Here is an 18,025-nt window from a genome sequence, read left to right as displayed (position 1 = left end):
GCAGCTTGTTTGTTATAAAATCTGGTGTCCCACTTAAAAAATAAAATAAAACCCACATTAGTGTTGGTATGAGATCCAATTACATGATGTATTTGTTTAAGGTCACAGAAAAGTAGAGCAGTTAATACCCAGCGCAGCAACATGAATTAATTGCTGTTTATTTACATTTTAAATATGGCTGAACTACTTTCTTAGAGTATTTCGTGTTTTTGAAATTAACCATAATTTCATTTCTTTCTCCCAGGAGATTTATTAACGAAAAAAACAAACTTTTGTAATAATAATCATCATCATTTCACAGTGCCGTTAATGAGAAATCTGTTCATCCGTGTGTCAGCGGTCTCAGCTGCAGTTCTCCGAGGCAGACAGAGGGTGGCGCCAGAGTCCAGGACCTCCATTGAAATCTGTGATGTCAGGATTTCTGAGGAGGATCTCAAGAAAGGAAAATAAAATAAAAAAAACAAACCTTGTCATTTCTGATGAAGCGAAGGGGCATGGAGGCGCGTGCGTTCACTGGCTGACCAGAACCGGTTCACACTCCAACCGTGTCGCAGCTAAGTGGAGGCTTAGCTCCATAAGCTCCATAAGCTGCTGGATATTTTATGTTCATCTAAATGTGGACTTACTAAAACTGTGTCAGCTCCCCTTGCCAAGTGTTTATTAGCATAGGCTGTGTGCTGTAAAACACACTCAGGGGGATGTGAACTTTTTATTTCTGGGAGCTGCTGCTGAAAGCCTCATTAATTAGTGAAATATTCCTTTGGAAGTGGGTTTTCAGCTCGGACAGCAGCTGCAGCTACCTGCACTTTAGACAGACGCAGCGGGATGATGTTTGAGGCCACATCATCAGCATCCTCTGCATCCTAAAGGTAAAGAAGAAGGTGTCTTCCAGGTAACGAGTTGACAGAGATGTCAGAAGACTTCAGGTGAATCAGGAAGAAGCTGCCACGTTTGTGGGGGTCATGAGGGTGGGTCTTCAGGTTTGCAGTTGTTTAGAAGATGCTGAAAGGCCTGCATGTCAATGGAAATTATGAGTCTACTGTTCCTGAGCTGCATTTAGCCTTTTTCTCATAATTCTCTTCAATGGGTTCTTCCTAATCCTGTCAGCCTCATAAGTAGCACATTATTGAGTTTACAGCACTAGTTCACTGCCTTGAACTGGTTGAGAGATGGAAACACGCACTGATGAGGCAATCAGCTCAGGAAAAGAACTGTGTAGTTTGATTTTATGGTGACTGTTTCAGGAAGGAGAACATGACCTAAAAGATCCAGCTTTTTGTGAAGCAGCAGGACTGGGATCGGTCCCTTTTGCTGGGGTTTTGTCTCCAGCCCCCCTTTTTGTTTTGTTTTTCCTTTTGGGGGGAAATCTTCTCCACCAATCACTGCGCAGATGTGATGCAAGCCAACCTCAGACACAATGTGCCCCCCAAAAGTGTTGAAACAACAGGACATGCGTTCATCCTGAAAATGTTTTGGGCTTTTTTTTCCCCATTTCGGTCTGGCTGCTGTTGTTCTCCTGCACTTATTGAATCATCCCATAAAAACGTCATCCTCTCTGAACGGGCAGCTGAAAGGTTAACCAGACGTTTCATAATGAGATACTCTGGTTTAGTGTTGTTGTGGCATTTTCAGAGGCTGACAAAAGCTCCTCTGCAGCACTGAAGGGGAACTCTCAACCGGGCTGCGCTGCACACGTTGCTCCATGATTAATCCATCTATTAATACACAGTTAGGGTTTCTCCAGCACAACTGTGCCTGTAGGGGATCACGGATCAAATCTAATTAGGTGCCGTACCTTATACATGAGGGAGATGTCTTTATATTTTTAACTGCTTTTTGCCTTTAGGTTCTGATGAGGTAAAACATCCCGAGGGCCTTGTATGCTCCACCAAACACAGAGCTGCTGCTGCTGCCGCTGCTGCATCGGGTGTCACGCTGAAACTCCTCTTCCAGAGGAACCGCCTTCCTTTGAATTTTCCCTCAGTGATGAATGGACACCAGAGCTGTGGATGCTTCCTCATCCATTTTAATTGTCCTGTCATTCTTTAATAAACCTGCCTGTCTTAGCCAATTATTTCCTTGACTTGTGCTGAAAGCTGTGTTTTAAGACTTTTTGAGCACTGCTCAGTCTGTGGCACAAACTGCCTCCGAGCTGATGTTTGTGCCAGCTCCCATTAACGCCCCCTTCATTCACTGCTGGATGTTTTAACCCACTTTCTTAGAGGGCTAATGAATAATGTCCATCTAAGGAAACATACAAGTGACATCCGGGGGGACCTGCTGTGGGAAATGTGTCTGTGTTTAGGCGGCGGCGCGCGCAGCATCACAAGTGCAGGGCTTTATGAGGCTGCAGCCTTCAGAAGCTGCGTCTGCCTCGGTTTGAGTGAAGGGAATGGGTTTGGTCAATTATTCATTAAGTAAGCACAAGGCTTTCTAATGTTCACTGACTGCTTTCTTCAGTCGGGTGTTTTTCTTCTGTCTTTGAGTCCCGCAGCTTCCAGTTATCAGAAAAGAGAGATGATGAGGCCGTTTCATGATTTTCTCTTTTTCAGTTCATTAAAGCTTTGTTGGTTTTTCTTTTCTTTGGTGGAGGGAGGGGGATTCACCTGGGGAGATCACTGCTGTAAACCTCAAGCACCCCCCCACCTGAACCTGTGATTGAATGAGCTTTTTCTCTGCAGTCCTCTCCCATGCTGGCAGTCACGGTGAACTTCACAACGTGGGACGCGATGAAAGACACATTTCCATCTGCATTCATGAAGCCCTTATGATGTTGAAAGTAAGTCCTGCAGAAGGATGAAGCACGCGCGGCCCTAACGCCACTTTGACGTGCAGCTGCTGCTGCATGTCGCCGTCTCTCATCAATAGATGCCTGTCACATGAATGCCTCTGTTCGGTCCGGGGTCAGAGGTCATCGGAGCACCGGGGAGTGTGGGATGGCTCATGCGTTGCCGCCTCCAGCTTGTGGCACATTAAAGAACAGACTGATGAACTGAGCTTTGTGCTCCGACAGCAAACTGTGATTCAAACGTCACTGCAGGCTGCTGCTGCCAATTCACAGAGTTATGGCCTCAGAGAAACTTCCTGATGCAGAAATGTGGCCTAAACTTTTGGGACCTATTTGAATCACCAGCGGATGGTGTCTTTCATCATAGCAGAGTCTGGGATCCGTCTCCATGAGGATCTCCATGAGCTCAGAGACAAACTGAACCTCATCTCTGCAAATCAGTTGGCAGCAGATTTGCGCCTCACAGAGAGGTGAGGTGGTATCTGGTTCAGGCACCCACACAGTCTGATTTTCTCTGGGGGTTTGGCACGCCAACACAGCGGGACAATCTGAATTTGAACTCCGATGCGGAAAAACATATGGAGCCAGTGAGCGTAGGATGTCTTAAATGATCCTGTTTACGCAGTGAAACAGCTCACATCCTTTCATTTGCATTTATATGGATGCATTCGGCAGTTTTCTTCCTGAAATTAGGAATGAAACGCGTGACTGAGGCTGTTCGGAAATGCGCCATGTGGTCTGGGAAGCGAAGATTCAGACTTGCAGACGCCGGGTCACGGGTTCAGCTCCTCTCAGGGAAGTGCTGAGGATGAGTAATTCCCCCTTCAGCAGAAGAGCGCGCTCTTAGAGGAGCTCCTCTTATCAGTATTTGGAGAGTGTCTTACTTGGAACGTGACGCGGGAAGCGCAGCGGACTTTCTGGATGCGCAAATGATTTCCTCCTCTGTCAACATCTTTTTATGCTAATGGGGGGGTTATGAGCTGCGCGTGCACAGGCTCAGCTGCCGCGAGGAGGTGCGAGGCAGGGAACCTGATGACCACCACGCGGGGTGGGGTTCGCAGAGGAGCTCCGCGCGCCGCCACGCCCCCGCGCTTGGCGCTGTCCGGTGCTGTGGTGCTGAACACTGGATCAGAAAACGGCGGAGCGCCTTCTGCAGCGCCGTGGACCGCCTGCGCGTGCAGCCGAGAGGCTGACGACCCAGCATGAAAACGCCTAAAGTTCCGAGGGCTGTGGGGGAAGGACCCCACTGTGGAGAACCACGACGGAGATGCGTGTGAAGCGCTTCTCTCTTCTCCGTCAGCCTCCTCAGCCGCTCGGATGTGCGTAACTTGCCGCCAACATGATTTGGGGAATTCTGCTGTGCTGCCTTGTAACGCCGGCTTCTGGATCCCTATCTGAGGGACGGCTGCCTTTCTTCCACGGGCATGTTTTTGAGAACTCACCGGTGGCTTCCAAAGTAAACGGACTGAGCATTCCGGTGAGGCGCGTCAACGCGCAAAAATGGTGTCCAGCCTCCCGGATGCACTTCAGATTGTACGGGAACGGGAGCGAAGATTTCTGCGCGTTCGCCCACCACAAGCGAGGGAATATATTGCTCAAAACTTCCCGGGTTTTAGACAGAGAGCTCCGTTCAGAGTACCGACTGAGCCTCGGTCAGTGCTGCCGGACGTGCGCGTCGGAGTCTCCAGTCTTCGAGGTGGCCTCAGTAAAAGTGGACGTTTTGGATACCAACGACCACCAGCCGACTCTGCTGTCCGCTTCCAGCATCCACATAAGTTTGGATGACACCACCGCTCTCCGCAGTGTCATCTACAGTCTGGAGGCTGCGGACGAGGACGGCGGGAAGAACGCGGAGTTGGCGTTTGTCTCCGCGCCCGCAAACGGCTCTCTCTACGTGGTCCCGAAGACCGGGGAAGTTTTGCTGGTTGACTCCATCCTGGGGCGCGACTCCACGATTAAAGTCTACGTTTACGCCAGGGACCACGGATGGCCCCCTCTGACCAGCCGCGCCGTGCTGATGACCGTGTCTCCGCGCCGGTGGGAGACCGGGCGCAGCACGGCCCGGTCTGAGGCGTCGCCGAGGGCAGGGCGCGCGCCGCGGGCGCTGCTCGACCCCGGCACCGTGATGACCCTCAACGTCTCCGAGGACGTTGGCGTTGGCTCGGTCATCGTGAGTCTGAATCCCACCAGGTTTCAGTCCGCCGCCTACGAGCTGATCTTCCCGGAGCCAGAGGGCGCCGCGGTGTCCGTGGGCCGAGACAGTGGAGATATCACCGTCACCCGGAGGCTGGACCGGGAGGCAGAGCCGGTGGTGGAGCTCACTGTAAAGATCCAAGATAAAAAAGGTGCGTTGAGTGACCCCCCCCCCCCCCCCCCCACACACACACACACACACGTCACACACACACACATACAGCCTGTGGGGGTAGCAATGGACCCCCCCTTCTGCCTCAATGCCAGACTCCTTCATCAAACCTGAGGCAGCCGCTGCCCCCGTGGACTCACTCCACAGGTGCCCTCACAGTAATAATAATACTACTAATAATGAATTTTATTTATTTCTAGACACCCAAGGTCGCCTCACAGATAGAAAACTCATCACCTTTCCAACATGTTCATTATGTTAACTTTGAAAAAATGTCCAGAAGTTTCATAAAATGCAAATATTTGAGCAAGTGTTAAAGAGCAGGAGCTCCTTTCTCCTTCTGAGGACTTCCCATGGACCAAAGTCTGCCCTTGATTGACATAGTTTGCCCCTGTGAAGTTGTTTTCAGCCTTAATCCTTGCAGAGTGGCAAACAGGCAGAGACCCTCTTCCTCTCATCTGCTGGTATTACCCCTCTAATCCTCCTCTCATTCACTCTCTAGTCCCGGGGATTTGAAGTGCTGGCTGCTGCAGTCAGGAAATCTCTCAAATACTTGAAGGAAAGGTGAAACATCACATCACCCCAGTCTTCTTTTTGTTCCTACAAAAGTTTGAAATGGGAAAAAAGTCAACGTGGAATTGGAATGATTTGCGTTTAATTGAGGCGCACGGTGTGCAGGAAACAGCGTGCACTGTTTTCACTCGAATTGCTTGCTGCTGCTGCGTTTCACAGCATGTTCTAGATTGTAATTGCATGCCTGATTGGGATACATTCTTGCAAAGGGGCTTTCAGGCTTTCTGCGTTCCTTTTTTTTCTCTCGGAAGGTGAAAAATAGACAAATTTGGTGTTTTTTTCCTTCCTTCAGGGATGAGTAAAAGAATTCATCAGCTGTAGTCTGACAGATATTCAGATACCTTTCTCCATTTTACCTCTCTCCCCCACAAAACTCTCCTCTGATCAAAGGCCTGACACGTCCTTTATCCTGCAAAGATGGCTTTTTAGACACATTCCTGATGGGAATCTAAAAGCAGCGTTTTCTCTGCTCATCTCGTTCCCAATCCGTACATACAGCTCTCCTAGTCCATTTCAGGTATTATTTCATTATTTGCTGAGGTTGAAGCTGATCCCATGTGTCATTTTACATGTGGGTTGGTGCTCAGTGTCAGAGATCAAGGCACCGTGTGCAGAGACGTGTTTGTGAGTGTCTTTTTGTTTCTTTGGGTGCATGTGAGGCTGCATAATCACATGAAAATGACCAAAGGCACAGCAGAAAACCTCTTTCCATGAGGCCCCATGGGTTGCCGTGTTTTGACTTCTTCTAAAAAGCCTGCTCTCTGTGGCACAGAGCTGTCCTTGGTGCTGACAGTCACCTGCTGAGTGGCAGACGCTGTCAACAAGCAACACTTTCCTGCTTTAGTTTAGGAAACTCTTAAAAGCACTACCTCACGTTAGTCGTTCAGTCTTAGTTCATTCTTAAGGCAAGGATAAAAATACAACAAAATACAATTTTAGTCAGATTAGTCTTAAAAAGAACAGGGTAACAGCGTTGAAACCACAGAAACCAAAACAAAAAGAAACACGAGAAACAAAAAAATCTACCGATACGTTGTGTCAGTGAAACAGATTAATGATAAATAAATACGTAAAAATGATATGCATTTCCTCTTGACATGTGATTTATTTGTTAAACAAAACAATAACTGATGAACATTTTACATGAGAATAAATTGGATCATAGCCATCTGAGAAATTCTCATTTCTAGTTTTAATTGCAGGTTTTTGCAGAAATTAATTGCTGCAACGATACCAAAGACTTTTGACTTGTCTTGGACTTGCAAAAAAGGAAATGCATCTTTTCCCGTAGATTTGGATGCTCCTCTGTTTCTGAATTGAATTTTTCTTTCTACATTAATGGAGTTGAGGCTGCACCAGTAAAACTGATAGAAATACGAAACGGTAGATCTTATGTTCAAACAGTGTCAGGAGTTCCTGGGTTTTTCTGGTTCTTTTAGGATCAATTGTTTTATCCCAGTTTTAAATATGTTTTTATGACCCACTGCCTCATTGGTACTGCAAAATGTCTGAGTTGTCTGCAGTTTGAAAAATTTCATACTTTGGATGTTGTAATTACACTGGGTGAGCCACAAGCTCTCTGACGAGCTCTCAGCATCATGGAGGGCAAGGGAGAAGGGATTGCCCTGTGCCGATGCCGAAGCAGCTGGTTGACCCAGCATGGTGGCGTGACTGTCATGGTCTGGATCTGTTAGCTGAAACTCCATAAAAGGGATGAAATCCTATGTACCAAAAAAACAAAAACCTTTCTCCAGTTTTTCCCCCCACCATCCCAGTTTAGCAAACGTTGTTTTTTTGTAAAGTCTGTGTCAAAGATCCCATTTCTGTGCTCCAGTATGAACTGGAACACTTGTGATTCATTTTTTGCTTTTTCACTTCAACATTTGCTTTCCGGCATAATTCTGAGGTTACAGAGGTTAAGTTTGGAGAGGGTCAAAGAAAATTATAATAATGATGCATTGCTATTAACCGCTGAATACGGATTCACTTAATGTCTACCGAAAGGATTTATTAGGTGATTAATGTGGGCACAAAAAGCTAATCAGAGTGCTGCGAGGTTTTGGTGTGCTAATAAGTTTGCAGTTCGCAGATAGTGTTATGATTAGAACCTTCAGTAAGGCTGTTATTAGTGCTGTACAAAGGAGATTAAAAAGCAACGTTGACAGTCAGATGTAGCAGCATGGTGCACCAAAAAAGAAAAGAAGGAAAAGGAGTTTATTCTCTCCACGGGGCTCATCCCCACTGACTCACCCACCTGAAAGAACAAGCTCTTAGTCTAAAAACCCAGCAGTTGCTGCACCTTGAGGCCTCACGTGTGACATGTTTCACCATCGCAGCTTGTCACTTTCATCAGAAGCACTTGAAGGGACTTGTTCACATGGATATGTGATCATCAGCCAGACATGAGCCGAATCTTCCTCAGCTAGGACACGCGGAGCCTGGCGTGTTGTCAGCATCACGGTGATGCTTTTGATTGGAATCATTTACCATCACACTGCCTTGATTGGTATTTTCAGCGGTAATTGATCAGTTAATGCAATCACACAACATATTGTCACATTTGATTGTTTGTTTTCTCGTAATTACCGTCGCTCATTTCTGAAATACCTTATGCTTCTCATTAGCACCGCCTCAACTCTGCAATTCATTTCCGTTTTTAATTGCAAAATGTTGGAATGACTTTTAATTGTTCTTTGCTCAGAACTTGAGGGTTGATTTGTATTCACCTGGACCTGTATAAGTCCTGAAGCGTTTGCAGGGATGTGGACGTAGTCCAAGTACAGAAACGTGATAGACTGTAACCTTTTGACTGCGATCCCACAGAGCAGCATTTGTTTGTTTAAAGAATCCGCTCGTCCTGACAGGACCCCCCCCCCCTCTAATGCTAGAGCCATAATTAACTTTATGATAAGGAAATATGCAAACACCTAAAGTCCCGAAAGAAAACCACAATGTTTTTTCCCTGATGTAGCCTGTGGGTATCAAACTGTCTGAGAAAGAAAAGGATAGAAAAGGTAAAAGCTGTGGAAGTAGGCCATGAGTCATGACTCACAGACTCTGGTTATGCAGTGCTGCTTTGTGCAGAGAGAGAGTGGGACCTCTCCAGCTCTTCCTGTATAAGATTCTCACTGGCCCACAGAGGATGTCACTTTGGATTTGTGGCGGTGTTTTTTTTTTCCATTCTTGGTTGTCTCACTCTAGGAATCTTTTTGTTTGGACCCGAGTGGGGAATCCGTTGATGGTATTTGACCGGTTAAAAGGAGCCTTGGACAAGTGGTGCTGTGCTAAGTGGGTTGGAGTGGCTTCTCCCTGTCCTTTGTTATCTGTGGGCAGGCTGGTATTCAGTTTGCGGTAATCAGGCCTTCACAGCCTGTTTTGTCCAGGAAGCCTCTCGGTTTCTCCCCCGCATTCGCCTCTCCTCCCGTTTCTGTCTCCCAGTCAGCATCTCGCCTCTCTGCTGCCTTTAATCCAATTTCTCTTTTTCTTCCTGCCCCACCTCTCTGCCACTAAATATTCATATTTCCCCTTGTGATGTGTAAAGGAATAAGGGGGAGACTGTCTCACTTTTGTTTGTAATTTGTGGCTGAAGACCTACATGTTTGGGCAGAAAACTCTTCCACTGATGTGGCCACGGAGAGGAGGCTTCATTTTAATGTGAATATGTGTTTGAACATGATAACTGATCCTTTAAAAAAAAAAAAAATATATATATATATATATATATATATATATATATATATATATATATATATATATATATATATATATATATATATATATATATATATATATATATATATATATATATATATATGTCATCAAACAAACGGTTTTTGAACACAGATACGGAGCTTCGGGTGTCCAGATTACCAGAGAATCTCAGATTCCTTTCTTCAGATGACTGTGTTGCAGCTGTAACTCGCCGGCAGCATTAGATGTCTGTTTGTGGTCTCATGCATCAAATGCACGTCTCCGACATCCCTGCAGACAGCTCTCCTCCCAGGATCTGCTGATACGCTGGTCTGCAACCACCTTTTGGAGGAAAGGAGCCGGTTTCAGAAAGAAACTGAGCGTTGCTCTGCATGTGGGCGAGGCTTCTGAGGTGGATTCCAAACAGTCAGAAGGACCATTACAGACAGCAGTGCTGAGGGCAAAATCATGGCTGTGAGGCTGTGAGATGTAAAGAGCCAAAGGTGAGGAGGTGGAGAAGAACAGCAGCAAAGAAAGAGGATGGAAGGGGTGTGTTAATACACGTCAATGCGTTTGACTGTTTTTTAAGCTTCGTTGAAAACACCGAAAGGCCAGCCGGATGAGACACGGAGCGATGTAGAGCGCTGATGAGAGGTCAGCTCGGTGAAAAGTAATTGTCAGATGGTTAGAGGGCAGAAGCGAGGTACTGTTGGGGCAGCAGGAAGGGAATGAGATGTGCATGTTCTCTAGCCTGTAGTGCAGAGTGGATGGCTGCAGGGAACAATGGGGTTGAGAAAAATATGGGGCTGTGAAAAGGCTAAAGTGCACTCGTATTTGTCTGAACAATGTTGCAGGGCAGAGAGAAAGAAGATAAGAAATATTACCTGTCCTCAGGAATGGAAAAAGAGAGATGAAAACACGGATGGATAGATAGAAACACACAATTTATTCCAAATAACATTGTTTGGCTCTCCTCCATGTACCGTCTGAGTACTTATACTATGGTGGTACTGCCAACATTTTCAAGTCCAGAAAAGTCCTCCATCATCCTAATAAGAGCGACATTTGTGAGGCTCTACGTGTTCAGAGGGTTTCAATTTGTATTCTTGGCATTTTTTCCCATTTCCTTTTCCCAGACATGAAAATGTCATGGTCTGTGCGTTTCGTTTTATTCCTTTCTGCTTTTGTCTAGTTTTTTGATCTTTGCATTTTCTCGGTTTAACTTTTTATATTTTATTTATTCCATCTTTGTGCACCAAGCTTTTCAACTCGTCTGAACTCCTGATTGGTCATCACTGCTTTGTTTCTGTTGGTCTTCGCGTTTTGGCTTTTTCCTTTGGGGCTTCTTACGGGAAAGAAAACTTTTCATTTCCTTATTTTTCTTATTTAACTAGATGAAAACAAAATATATTTTTAAAAAGTGACTCAACAAACATCCAAGAAATAACATCAAACGCACACATGCATGCATACTTTAATATTTGCAGTACATAAATGCATATACATGTACAGGTATTTATGAGTATTCAACCACTTTTCATCATCGTTAACCTCACTTGAAATACTATCTCCTTGCAAAACATTTGAGTGTCTCTGAATCTTTAGTTTAAGTTAAATACAAACTTTCAGCAGAACACAATGACACGGCTTCAGACAGCGAACGCTTTCTCACAGAGGAAATATGGCAATTCAGTCTTAAACACTCAGACATAATTTTCTATATTTGAATTCAAAAAAAAAGTTTACCCTCTATAAACAAACTGAGCAATTTTTTACCAAAAGAAAAAAATATTTTAATTATAACAAAAGTGCAAAAAAACCTCTGTATTTTTGAGGTTTTGACTTCAGTTTTCCAGACTGTTTACTTTAGACTGTGAGACTACATGATGGGTTGGTTGTCAAATAAGCATTTGTTGATTTAATTTAGAGCCTTTTTCTCTTTTCTCTTGATTAAGTTACAGTAAATTCAGCTTTTCCTGGGTTCTCTTTCATACCGGGACGTCCCATAAACCTTGTTTGAATAGGTGAGGAGTTCTGATAAATGGCCCGTCTTGCACACATGGGGCTCTCAGAACAATCCAGACAGTGAAGGGGACCAAACCGCCTGAAATGTTCGCGCAATTCCAACAGCTGCTCTTTTGGGGGCGATATTTCCCAAAGCCAGCCCAGAGAGGGAGGAAAAAAAGCACAAAGAAGGGAAGTGAGTCCTCTGACTGACCGCCATGTGTTCAGTAAGTACCTGCACCTCCTCACTGATGGGACTTTTCAAACCTTTTAGGGTTTACAGGGTATTCCCCCCACCCCTCAAATTTACTCCTTTGTGGTCAGTTTTCTGTCAGGATTGTGTGGAACCCAAAAAGACCCAGACAGAGGAGTTAAACCCAACAGGGGTTTGGTGCTTCTCTGCTGGAGAAAACTGGAATGGGAGCTCCAAGCTGCTGGAGGCACAGGACCCTCCAGAAACAGGAAGTACTTAAAAGTCCATAACGAGACTCTGGCACTGTGTCTGACTTCCTTCACTGCTCTCTAACCCAGGGGTGGGCAAATATGGCCTGTTAAACTTTTTAATCTGGCCCACCATAATAGAAAAAATTATATTGATGACCTTTTTTAATGTTTCATTTCCCTGTCTATCTATCTATCTATATGCCCAGGCTATGTCCCATCAAAGTGGGGTAGCCTAGACAGGGCACACATTCTTAACTCCCTCCTTCAGTGTGTGTGTGTGTGTGTGTGTGTGTGTGTGTGTGTGGGTGGGTGGGTGGGTGGGTGGGTGGGTGGGTGGGTGTGTGTGTGTGTGTGTGTGTGTGTGTGTGTGTGTGTGTGTGTGTGTGTGTGTGTGTGTGTGTGTGTGTGGGTGTGTGTGTGTGTGTGTGTGTGTGTGTGTGTGTGTGACTGGTCTAAGGATTTCCCTGTAATTCTACATAAATTGACCTTTGCTTAGGTGCAGAGAGTTACTCTGCATTCATGTGGTTTTGGAAGGTTTGTTGTTTTTCTGACGTTCATGAGTGTTTTTCGAGTTGGAAACACAGCCGTTCTCAAAGTTAGCATTTTTTCCCGAAGGACAGAAAACCATCAGTGCTATTGGCACTAAAATGAGAACAAAAGTCACAGTTTTGCGATAAAGACTCTTCAATTCTTAATCAAAATTGCTGCGTGTTTTCGTCCAGACTTCATGTTCTTTCTATCTCTAATGAGGTGGATTACCAAAACACTCCATGAATCACCTCCTGGTCCGGTCCTTCTGTCAAATTTTAGAACATCACATCATTTCCAAAATAAAACTTATGATCATTTTACAAAGACCTTTGTGAATCCACTGTGTTCTGTTGATGACAAATGGGATGATTAATGACAAATACATTATGTTTTTGATCAATAATTGCTAACCTAGTTATTCACAGAGACTTTCTGGAAATTTCCAGGACACTGGATTTTGGAATTGTAGATTTGAACACCTTGACAAAATGCAGAACGGCCTATAGAGTGCACTAAGTAGTGAGAAGTGAGGGAATTTGGACCCAACCTGGATTTTCTGGGTTTGAATTTCCAGGTCTTTGTAACACTAGCCACTGAAAATCAAACCTACTGGTGTGAATGCATCCTGGAAAGAGTCAAACCTGTTTTTTTCCCTTTAAAATACAAAAAAGATCTATCAAGCTTCAACTATGTGTTTGATAATCTTAGATATTTGCAACCAAATGAGGTGGTATTGGTATATACATCCAAATATGGTCATCTAAACCTGTAGAATTGTCAAAGCAGCAAAAACTATGAAGTGTTTGATCATTTTAACTAATGGCTTGTCTTAAGACAGACAGTTGTCAGAGTAACTCACGGTTCTAAATGAACCAATCAAAAGGATGAGTGATGCTGGTGTTTTCATGAAGGGAGAATCGCTGCAGTTAATGAACATAACGGATCGTGACATTATGGTGACAGTGTGCGCCGACGCATCTGCAGACATGTATCATCCATAAGGTCAACGCTTTAAACCTACATAGGAGTTCAGAACGCTGAATCCTTAATGCCATGACAGCGAGAGGAGGGGGAAGTGGCCGAAACACAATTAAAGCCAAGACACTGAATGAGTGAGGATGACTGTATATCCTGTCTGATGGAGGCAGAAACTTCATCCTTCAACACACATCTGTTAGGTTGTTGCGTGTGGGGAGATGTGAGAGCCGCGTTTGGCAGCGCGCTTTGAGAACAGTCATGGTGGCAGCGAGTTTTTATTAGGCCAAGCGTCTGCATTATTGATGCCCATTACCTCAGACATGGTCAACTCTCTACATCGTACAGCGGCGGGAGCTGTCAGGTAAATGTCTCGCTGACCTCCAATCGCTCCAATCGCACAGATTCCGCGTCTGCCTCCGTGCAACCCGATGTCTTCCTTTTTGATGAATGAGCGTGACTCACACATTGTACACGGAGCTTATCGCCAGCAGAGAAGGTTTGCTTTTATTAAATCTGAACCAGGGCGTGCAGACACAAGCTTAGTGGGAGACAAAAGTTAGACGGTTTTGTTGGTGTTGTTTTATCGTCCAGTCCTGCAGTGTCCCCCAACCCCACCGGGCCACGGACTGGTACCGGTCCAAGGGACAGCTGGTACATAACGGGAAACCAAATGACCCACTTTTTTCTGTTTTATTTCTAATCTGATTCTGAAGGAAGTTTCTTTAGAACTGCTGCTTCTGTCCACCTTATCCGACTCGTTCTGGACGCATGTCAAGTCGCTCAATCACGTGTAGATTTAAACGGCCCCGACCATTAATCTGAAGCCTCTAGGCTAGAAAAGTTAACCAAAGAAAGAAAAGAAAAGAGAAAACAAAAGAAGAGCCTTCCGCTTCCAAATAAAAGCCAGGAGTCTTTACTCCAAATGTGGTTTTATTGTGACACTTGTTCCCACAGACCATAAAATTTATGCAGAATATTCTGCATCCGGCTGTCTAATGTTGCAAGGATGCTGCTGATAAAGTTCTCATGTATTATATTGTTACTATTTTAGGGACCATTTTGTTTTCTTTTTCTTTTTTTGATTTATCTGTTGAACGAGGCTGAAGTTGAGGTCTGATTTTATTTTTTTCAGCTTCCACTTTGACCGCCACGGATTAAGGGAAAAACTAGATCACATTTTGATGGTTCCCATGAAATCTTGGAACAAATAAAGTTTGAAGCAGCAGCAGATATTTTTCAGAGGATGAAGATAAACTTTAGCGTTAAACGTTGAAGGAAACTGGAGACAAATAAAGAAAAAGTGTTTGGATGCTCGCTTCAGGCTCGTACAGGCCGGTCTGTGAAAATATTGTCTGATGTTAAATGGATCTGAAAAAGGTAGGAGACAACCTCACCGCTGCGTTCGGGGTTACCTAAACGTGAAAAGATTTGTGATGAACACAAAAGCCTTTGTGTTCACTGGCTGGGTTTTTATGCATGTGCTGCGTCTAAACTTTTTGTTCCGGCTTTGCTTCGGCATGCCAGGGGTCGTCTCTAAGTGGCATTTCCCTGGAGAGCAGCATTGATTTGGTGGTATTGATTAGACTGGAGCAGTTTTGCTCTCAGTCTCAAAACATCACTTTATACAACAATTTATATGTTGCTGAATAGGCTGTGACAGAGGCTGGCTGATAGTTTACCTACTCGTGTGATGGAGTCGAGAGGCTGATGGAGCCCTCCTGAAGCACTTTAATGAATCAGCCTTCAGACAGGCCCGCCTATAGGCCAGAATGAAAAGAGGAAAAATCTGAGCCATGTCATGGGAATTCAGTGCTTGTGCTTATTTATCTATATAGGCTTGTATTTCTCAAACTTGGGGCCCTGTGGTCCAATTAAGGGAGAATAACAAGGGGCGCTTCCCTGCTGTTGGTGGCCCAAAGAGGTGCTGCTAAGCACGCAGGATGAAGACGAGTTTAAAAGCTGGGCTTGGTGAAGTGTGAACGCTGAGACTTTTAATGCAGTGCAGAAGATCACATGGCTGGCCAAGTTGGGTAGTGAGATGTTTTGACAGGCCATGAACTTTGCTTTGGAGCAAAGCACGCACACTGCAGAAACGGCGGTAATTGCGAGGCACCAATTTGCACAGTGAGAGCGCAGCTTTTGTTGGAAACATTCAAATGACTGCCATGCAAAAAAAGAAACATGGTGGAGTGAAGAGGCAGACTCTGCTGGATTTTGGGCTGACTGGGGATCAAAAAGGCTGCACAGAAATCTGGGCAGGCCGCGATGGTAAAATGTTTTTGAAGATGATGTCCATCTCGTGCTTCAATCAATTTCAGGAAGACAGCGAGACAGAACAGCTCCATCACTGCCAGAGGATTGCTGATTACAGAAGCAGTTGTCTTTGATGCATAGAAAATGTAGTGCCTCTCAGGGCTGATGAGCATCTAAGGGAGAGCGTGTGCTCTTGTGTGGATATTTTAAGCTGAGAGTCCGTCTCTGTTTGAGGAAACTTCAGTGGCATGGAAAGAGTTGCAAACAAAAGAACTAAAGACGACATTTTGCTTCCTGTTTTTGCGGCTCGTCTCCGGCCGTCGACTGAATGTCTTGGTGAAAGTCTTTCCTTCAACATGTTTCTTCCACGCGTGTTTTCACCAGCAGACAGGCTTTCTCGACAGGACAAACCTTATGGTCCGTGCCGTCTTTATAAAGCGGTGCGATAGATGTAGTGGTGATGCCGTGATGTTGTCAGCTGTGGCAGCTTTGCCAGAATAACATACACTGAGGTCTTTCATGCAACACGTTTTTACTGCAGCTTTTGCAAACTCAATTATTCACAGTGTGACACGGTTACTGAAGGAGAAAATGCTGAGATGGAAAGAGTTGATCTAAAGTTTTACTCGTCCTTCTCCCATGGAGAATCTGTTGCTTTTAGACCTTGCCCAGACTTTTACTTATAATTTCCACCTTGTGATTGCTTCTGGCCTTTCTTCTCCAACAGCTACCTAATTTCAGTAATCAGTGGCGTAGCTGCGCAGTTGTTTGTTGCTGGATGTCTGCATTTGTCGCAGGTGGAAAAAATGGGGGGGCTTTGTCCCCGGTGAGCTTGTCTCCACATTTGGGTGATAGTTGTGCTTAATCCCTCTGATGGAACAGTACTGTTTTGAAAATAATGAGAAGAAGAGATTATAATCATCCGGCGTGAACATTATCACGGATCGGAGGCATTAAGATTGATTGGTATTGGCCTCTGATAAGCTTCTTTTATTATTATATTTGCAGGTTTAGTTTTTTTAGTGCAGTTGGGTTTTGGGAAAGTGTGATTGGTCGGGTGGGGTGGGGGTGGGGGGATTAAACACTTGCTTTTGTCCGACCCATGGCGGGTGATAAACACGGATCTTCTTTAATCTTGCTGGACTGCTCCTAATGACGAGAGATGATGTTCCACATGGGACACACTGCAATCTGGATTAGATATCTAAATGAGGACTTTATTCTCACCCCCCACCCCATTACAACAAACCAGAGAGCAGTCACATGCTGAGTTGCAGTTTAGTACATGTGACTAGTGTGCAGATCCATGTGGCTGCGCACTGCGGACGCTTGATAAAAACTCGTCCTGGTGTGTTTTGTGGGCGTGTCTCCACACGCAGGCAGGCTTCATGTCGGGTAAACTCAGTCCAGCTAGCTGCTCTGCATTAAATGCGCTGCAGTGTGAATGCATTTGCAGTCTGGATCTTCTCTACCTTTTGCAGAACAGATAATGATAGGTGGCTTCCAGAATGCCTCCCCCTCTGGTGTGCTAAACAATCACAGACCCAGGTCTGGTTTCAGTGATAGATTAACGCTGTCTAACCCACACACTGGGCCTTGTTTTCCCATTAAACTTGTGCAGTAGCCTCTGTTGCTTCTGCCTGGCGCCGGTGCCGTGCTCGCATTGGTGTGTGTTGGCATCGCTGCCAGTGCATGGGCTGTGTGTGATTGTTTGCCTACAGACGCGTTTCTATGGAAAGATATCAAAAGCGCTCCTTGTACCACCTCCATCAATCACCAACTCACAGGGAAATTGAGAGAGGGACGGAGGATAGAAAGAACGATGGAGGTCACCAAAGGAAGCGGCATCGGGAGACGAGGAGGCTGGGAGGACGGGGGGAGAATAGAGGTAGCAGGCAGCAGCTGCTCTGATTGAGCTGGGTACTGTAGTTTATATCCTTTAGAGATAAGGCCTCCAAGCACTGCTCAGCAGCTTTTTCCTTGTAGCTTGAACTGAGCGTGATAATAAGAAAGCGTGAATGGGGCAAATTGAATTAATGCTGCGGCACACCGTTAAAGCCCCAACTATAATGCATTTTAAAATCCTATAATGAGGAGAGAGCTAAAATAATTTCACACCCCAGTGAAGAAAATGGCCCTGAAACAGATTCTGGGCCTGGCTGACACCACCAGCGCTTCTGTCATTTCATGTGACTCTCGGTGCAGCGCTGACTCCGTACTTACTTCCACCTCCCGGGGGGCCGCAGCCGGATGAAAACAAGGTGAACAAAACGTTCAGAAGCCTCCGACAGGTGCAGACTTTGGTCAGAGCAGGAAGCGGCTGCTTGCCTGCTGATGTCTCACTCGGGCCAGTTTTACAGCGTCGGGGTAAAACAGCGTTTCAGAGAGAGCACATCTGC

At 45.3% G+C, this 18,025-nt stretch overlaps 1 protein-coding gene across 3 annotated transcripts in view; it reads left to right on the top strand.

The window, feature by feature from the left end:
* Positions 1-3,424: 3,424 nt before the first annotated feature.
* The window catches only part of LOC105354303 (neural-cadherin), a 130,895-nt gene continuing 116,294 nt past the window's right edge, over positions 3,425-18,025 (top strand). For all 3 annotated transcript variants that reach the window (XM_023956114.2, XM_078949424.1, XM_078949425.1), the window contains exon 1: positions 3,425-5,133. In XM_023956114.2, the coding sequence (XP_023811882.1) occupies positions 4,128-5,133 (1,006 nt within the window). In that variant the 5' untranslated portion in view covers positions 3,425-4,127. The remainder of the gene's footprint in view (positions 5,134-18,025) is intronic.

The sequence above is a fragment of the Oryzias latipes genome, chromosome 6, assembly GCF_053564925.1.
Source record: "Oryzias latipes strain Hd-rR chromosome 6, Olatipes_Hd-rR_3.1".
NCBI lineage: Eukaryota > Metazoa > Chordata > Actinopteri > Beloniformes > Adrianichthyidae > Oryzias > Oryzias latipes.
This window is presented reverse-complemented; position numbering and strand designations above follow the sequence as displayed.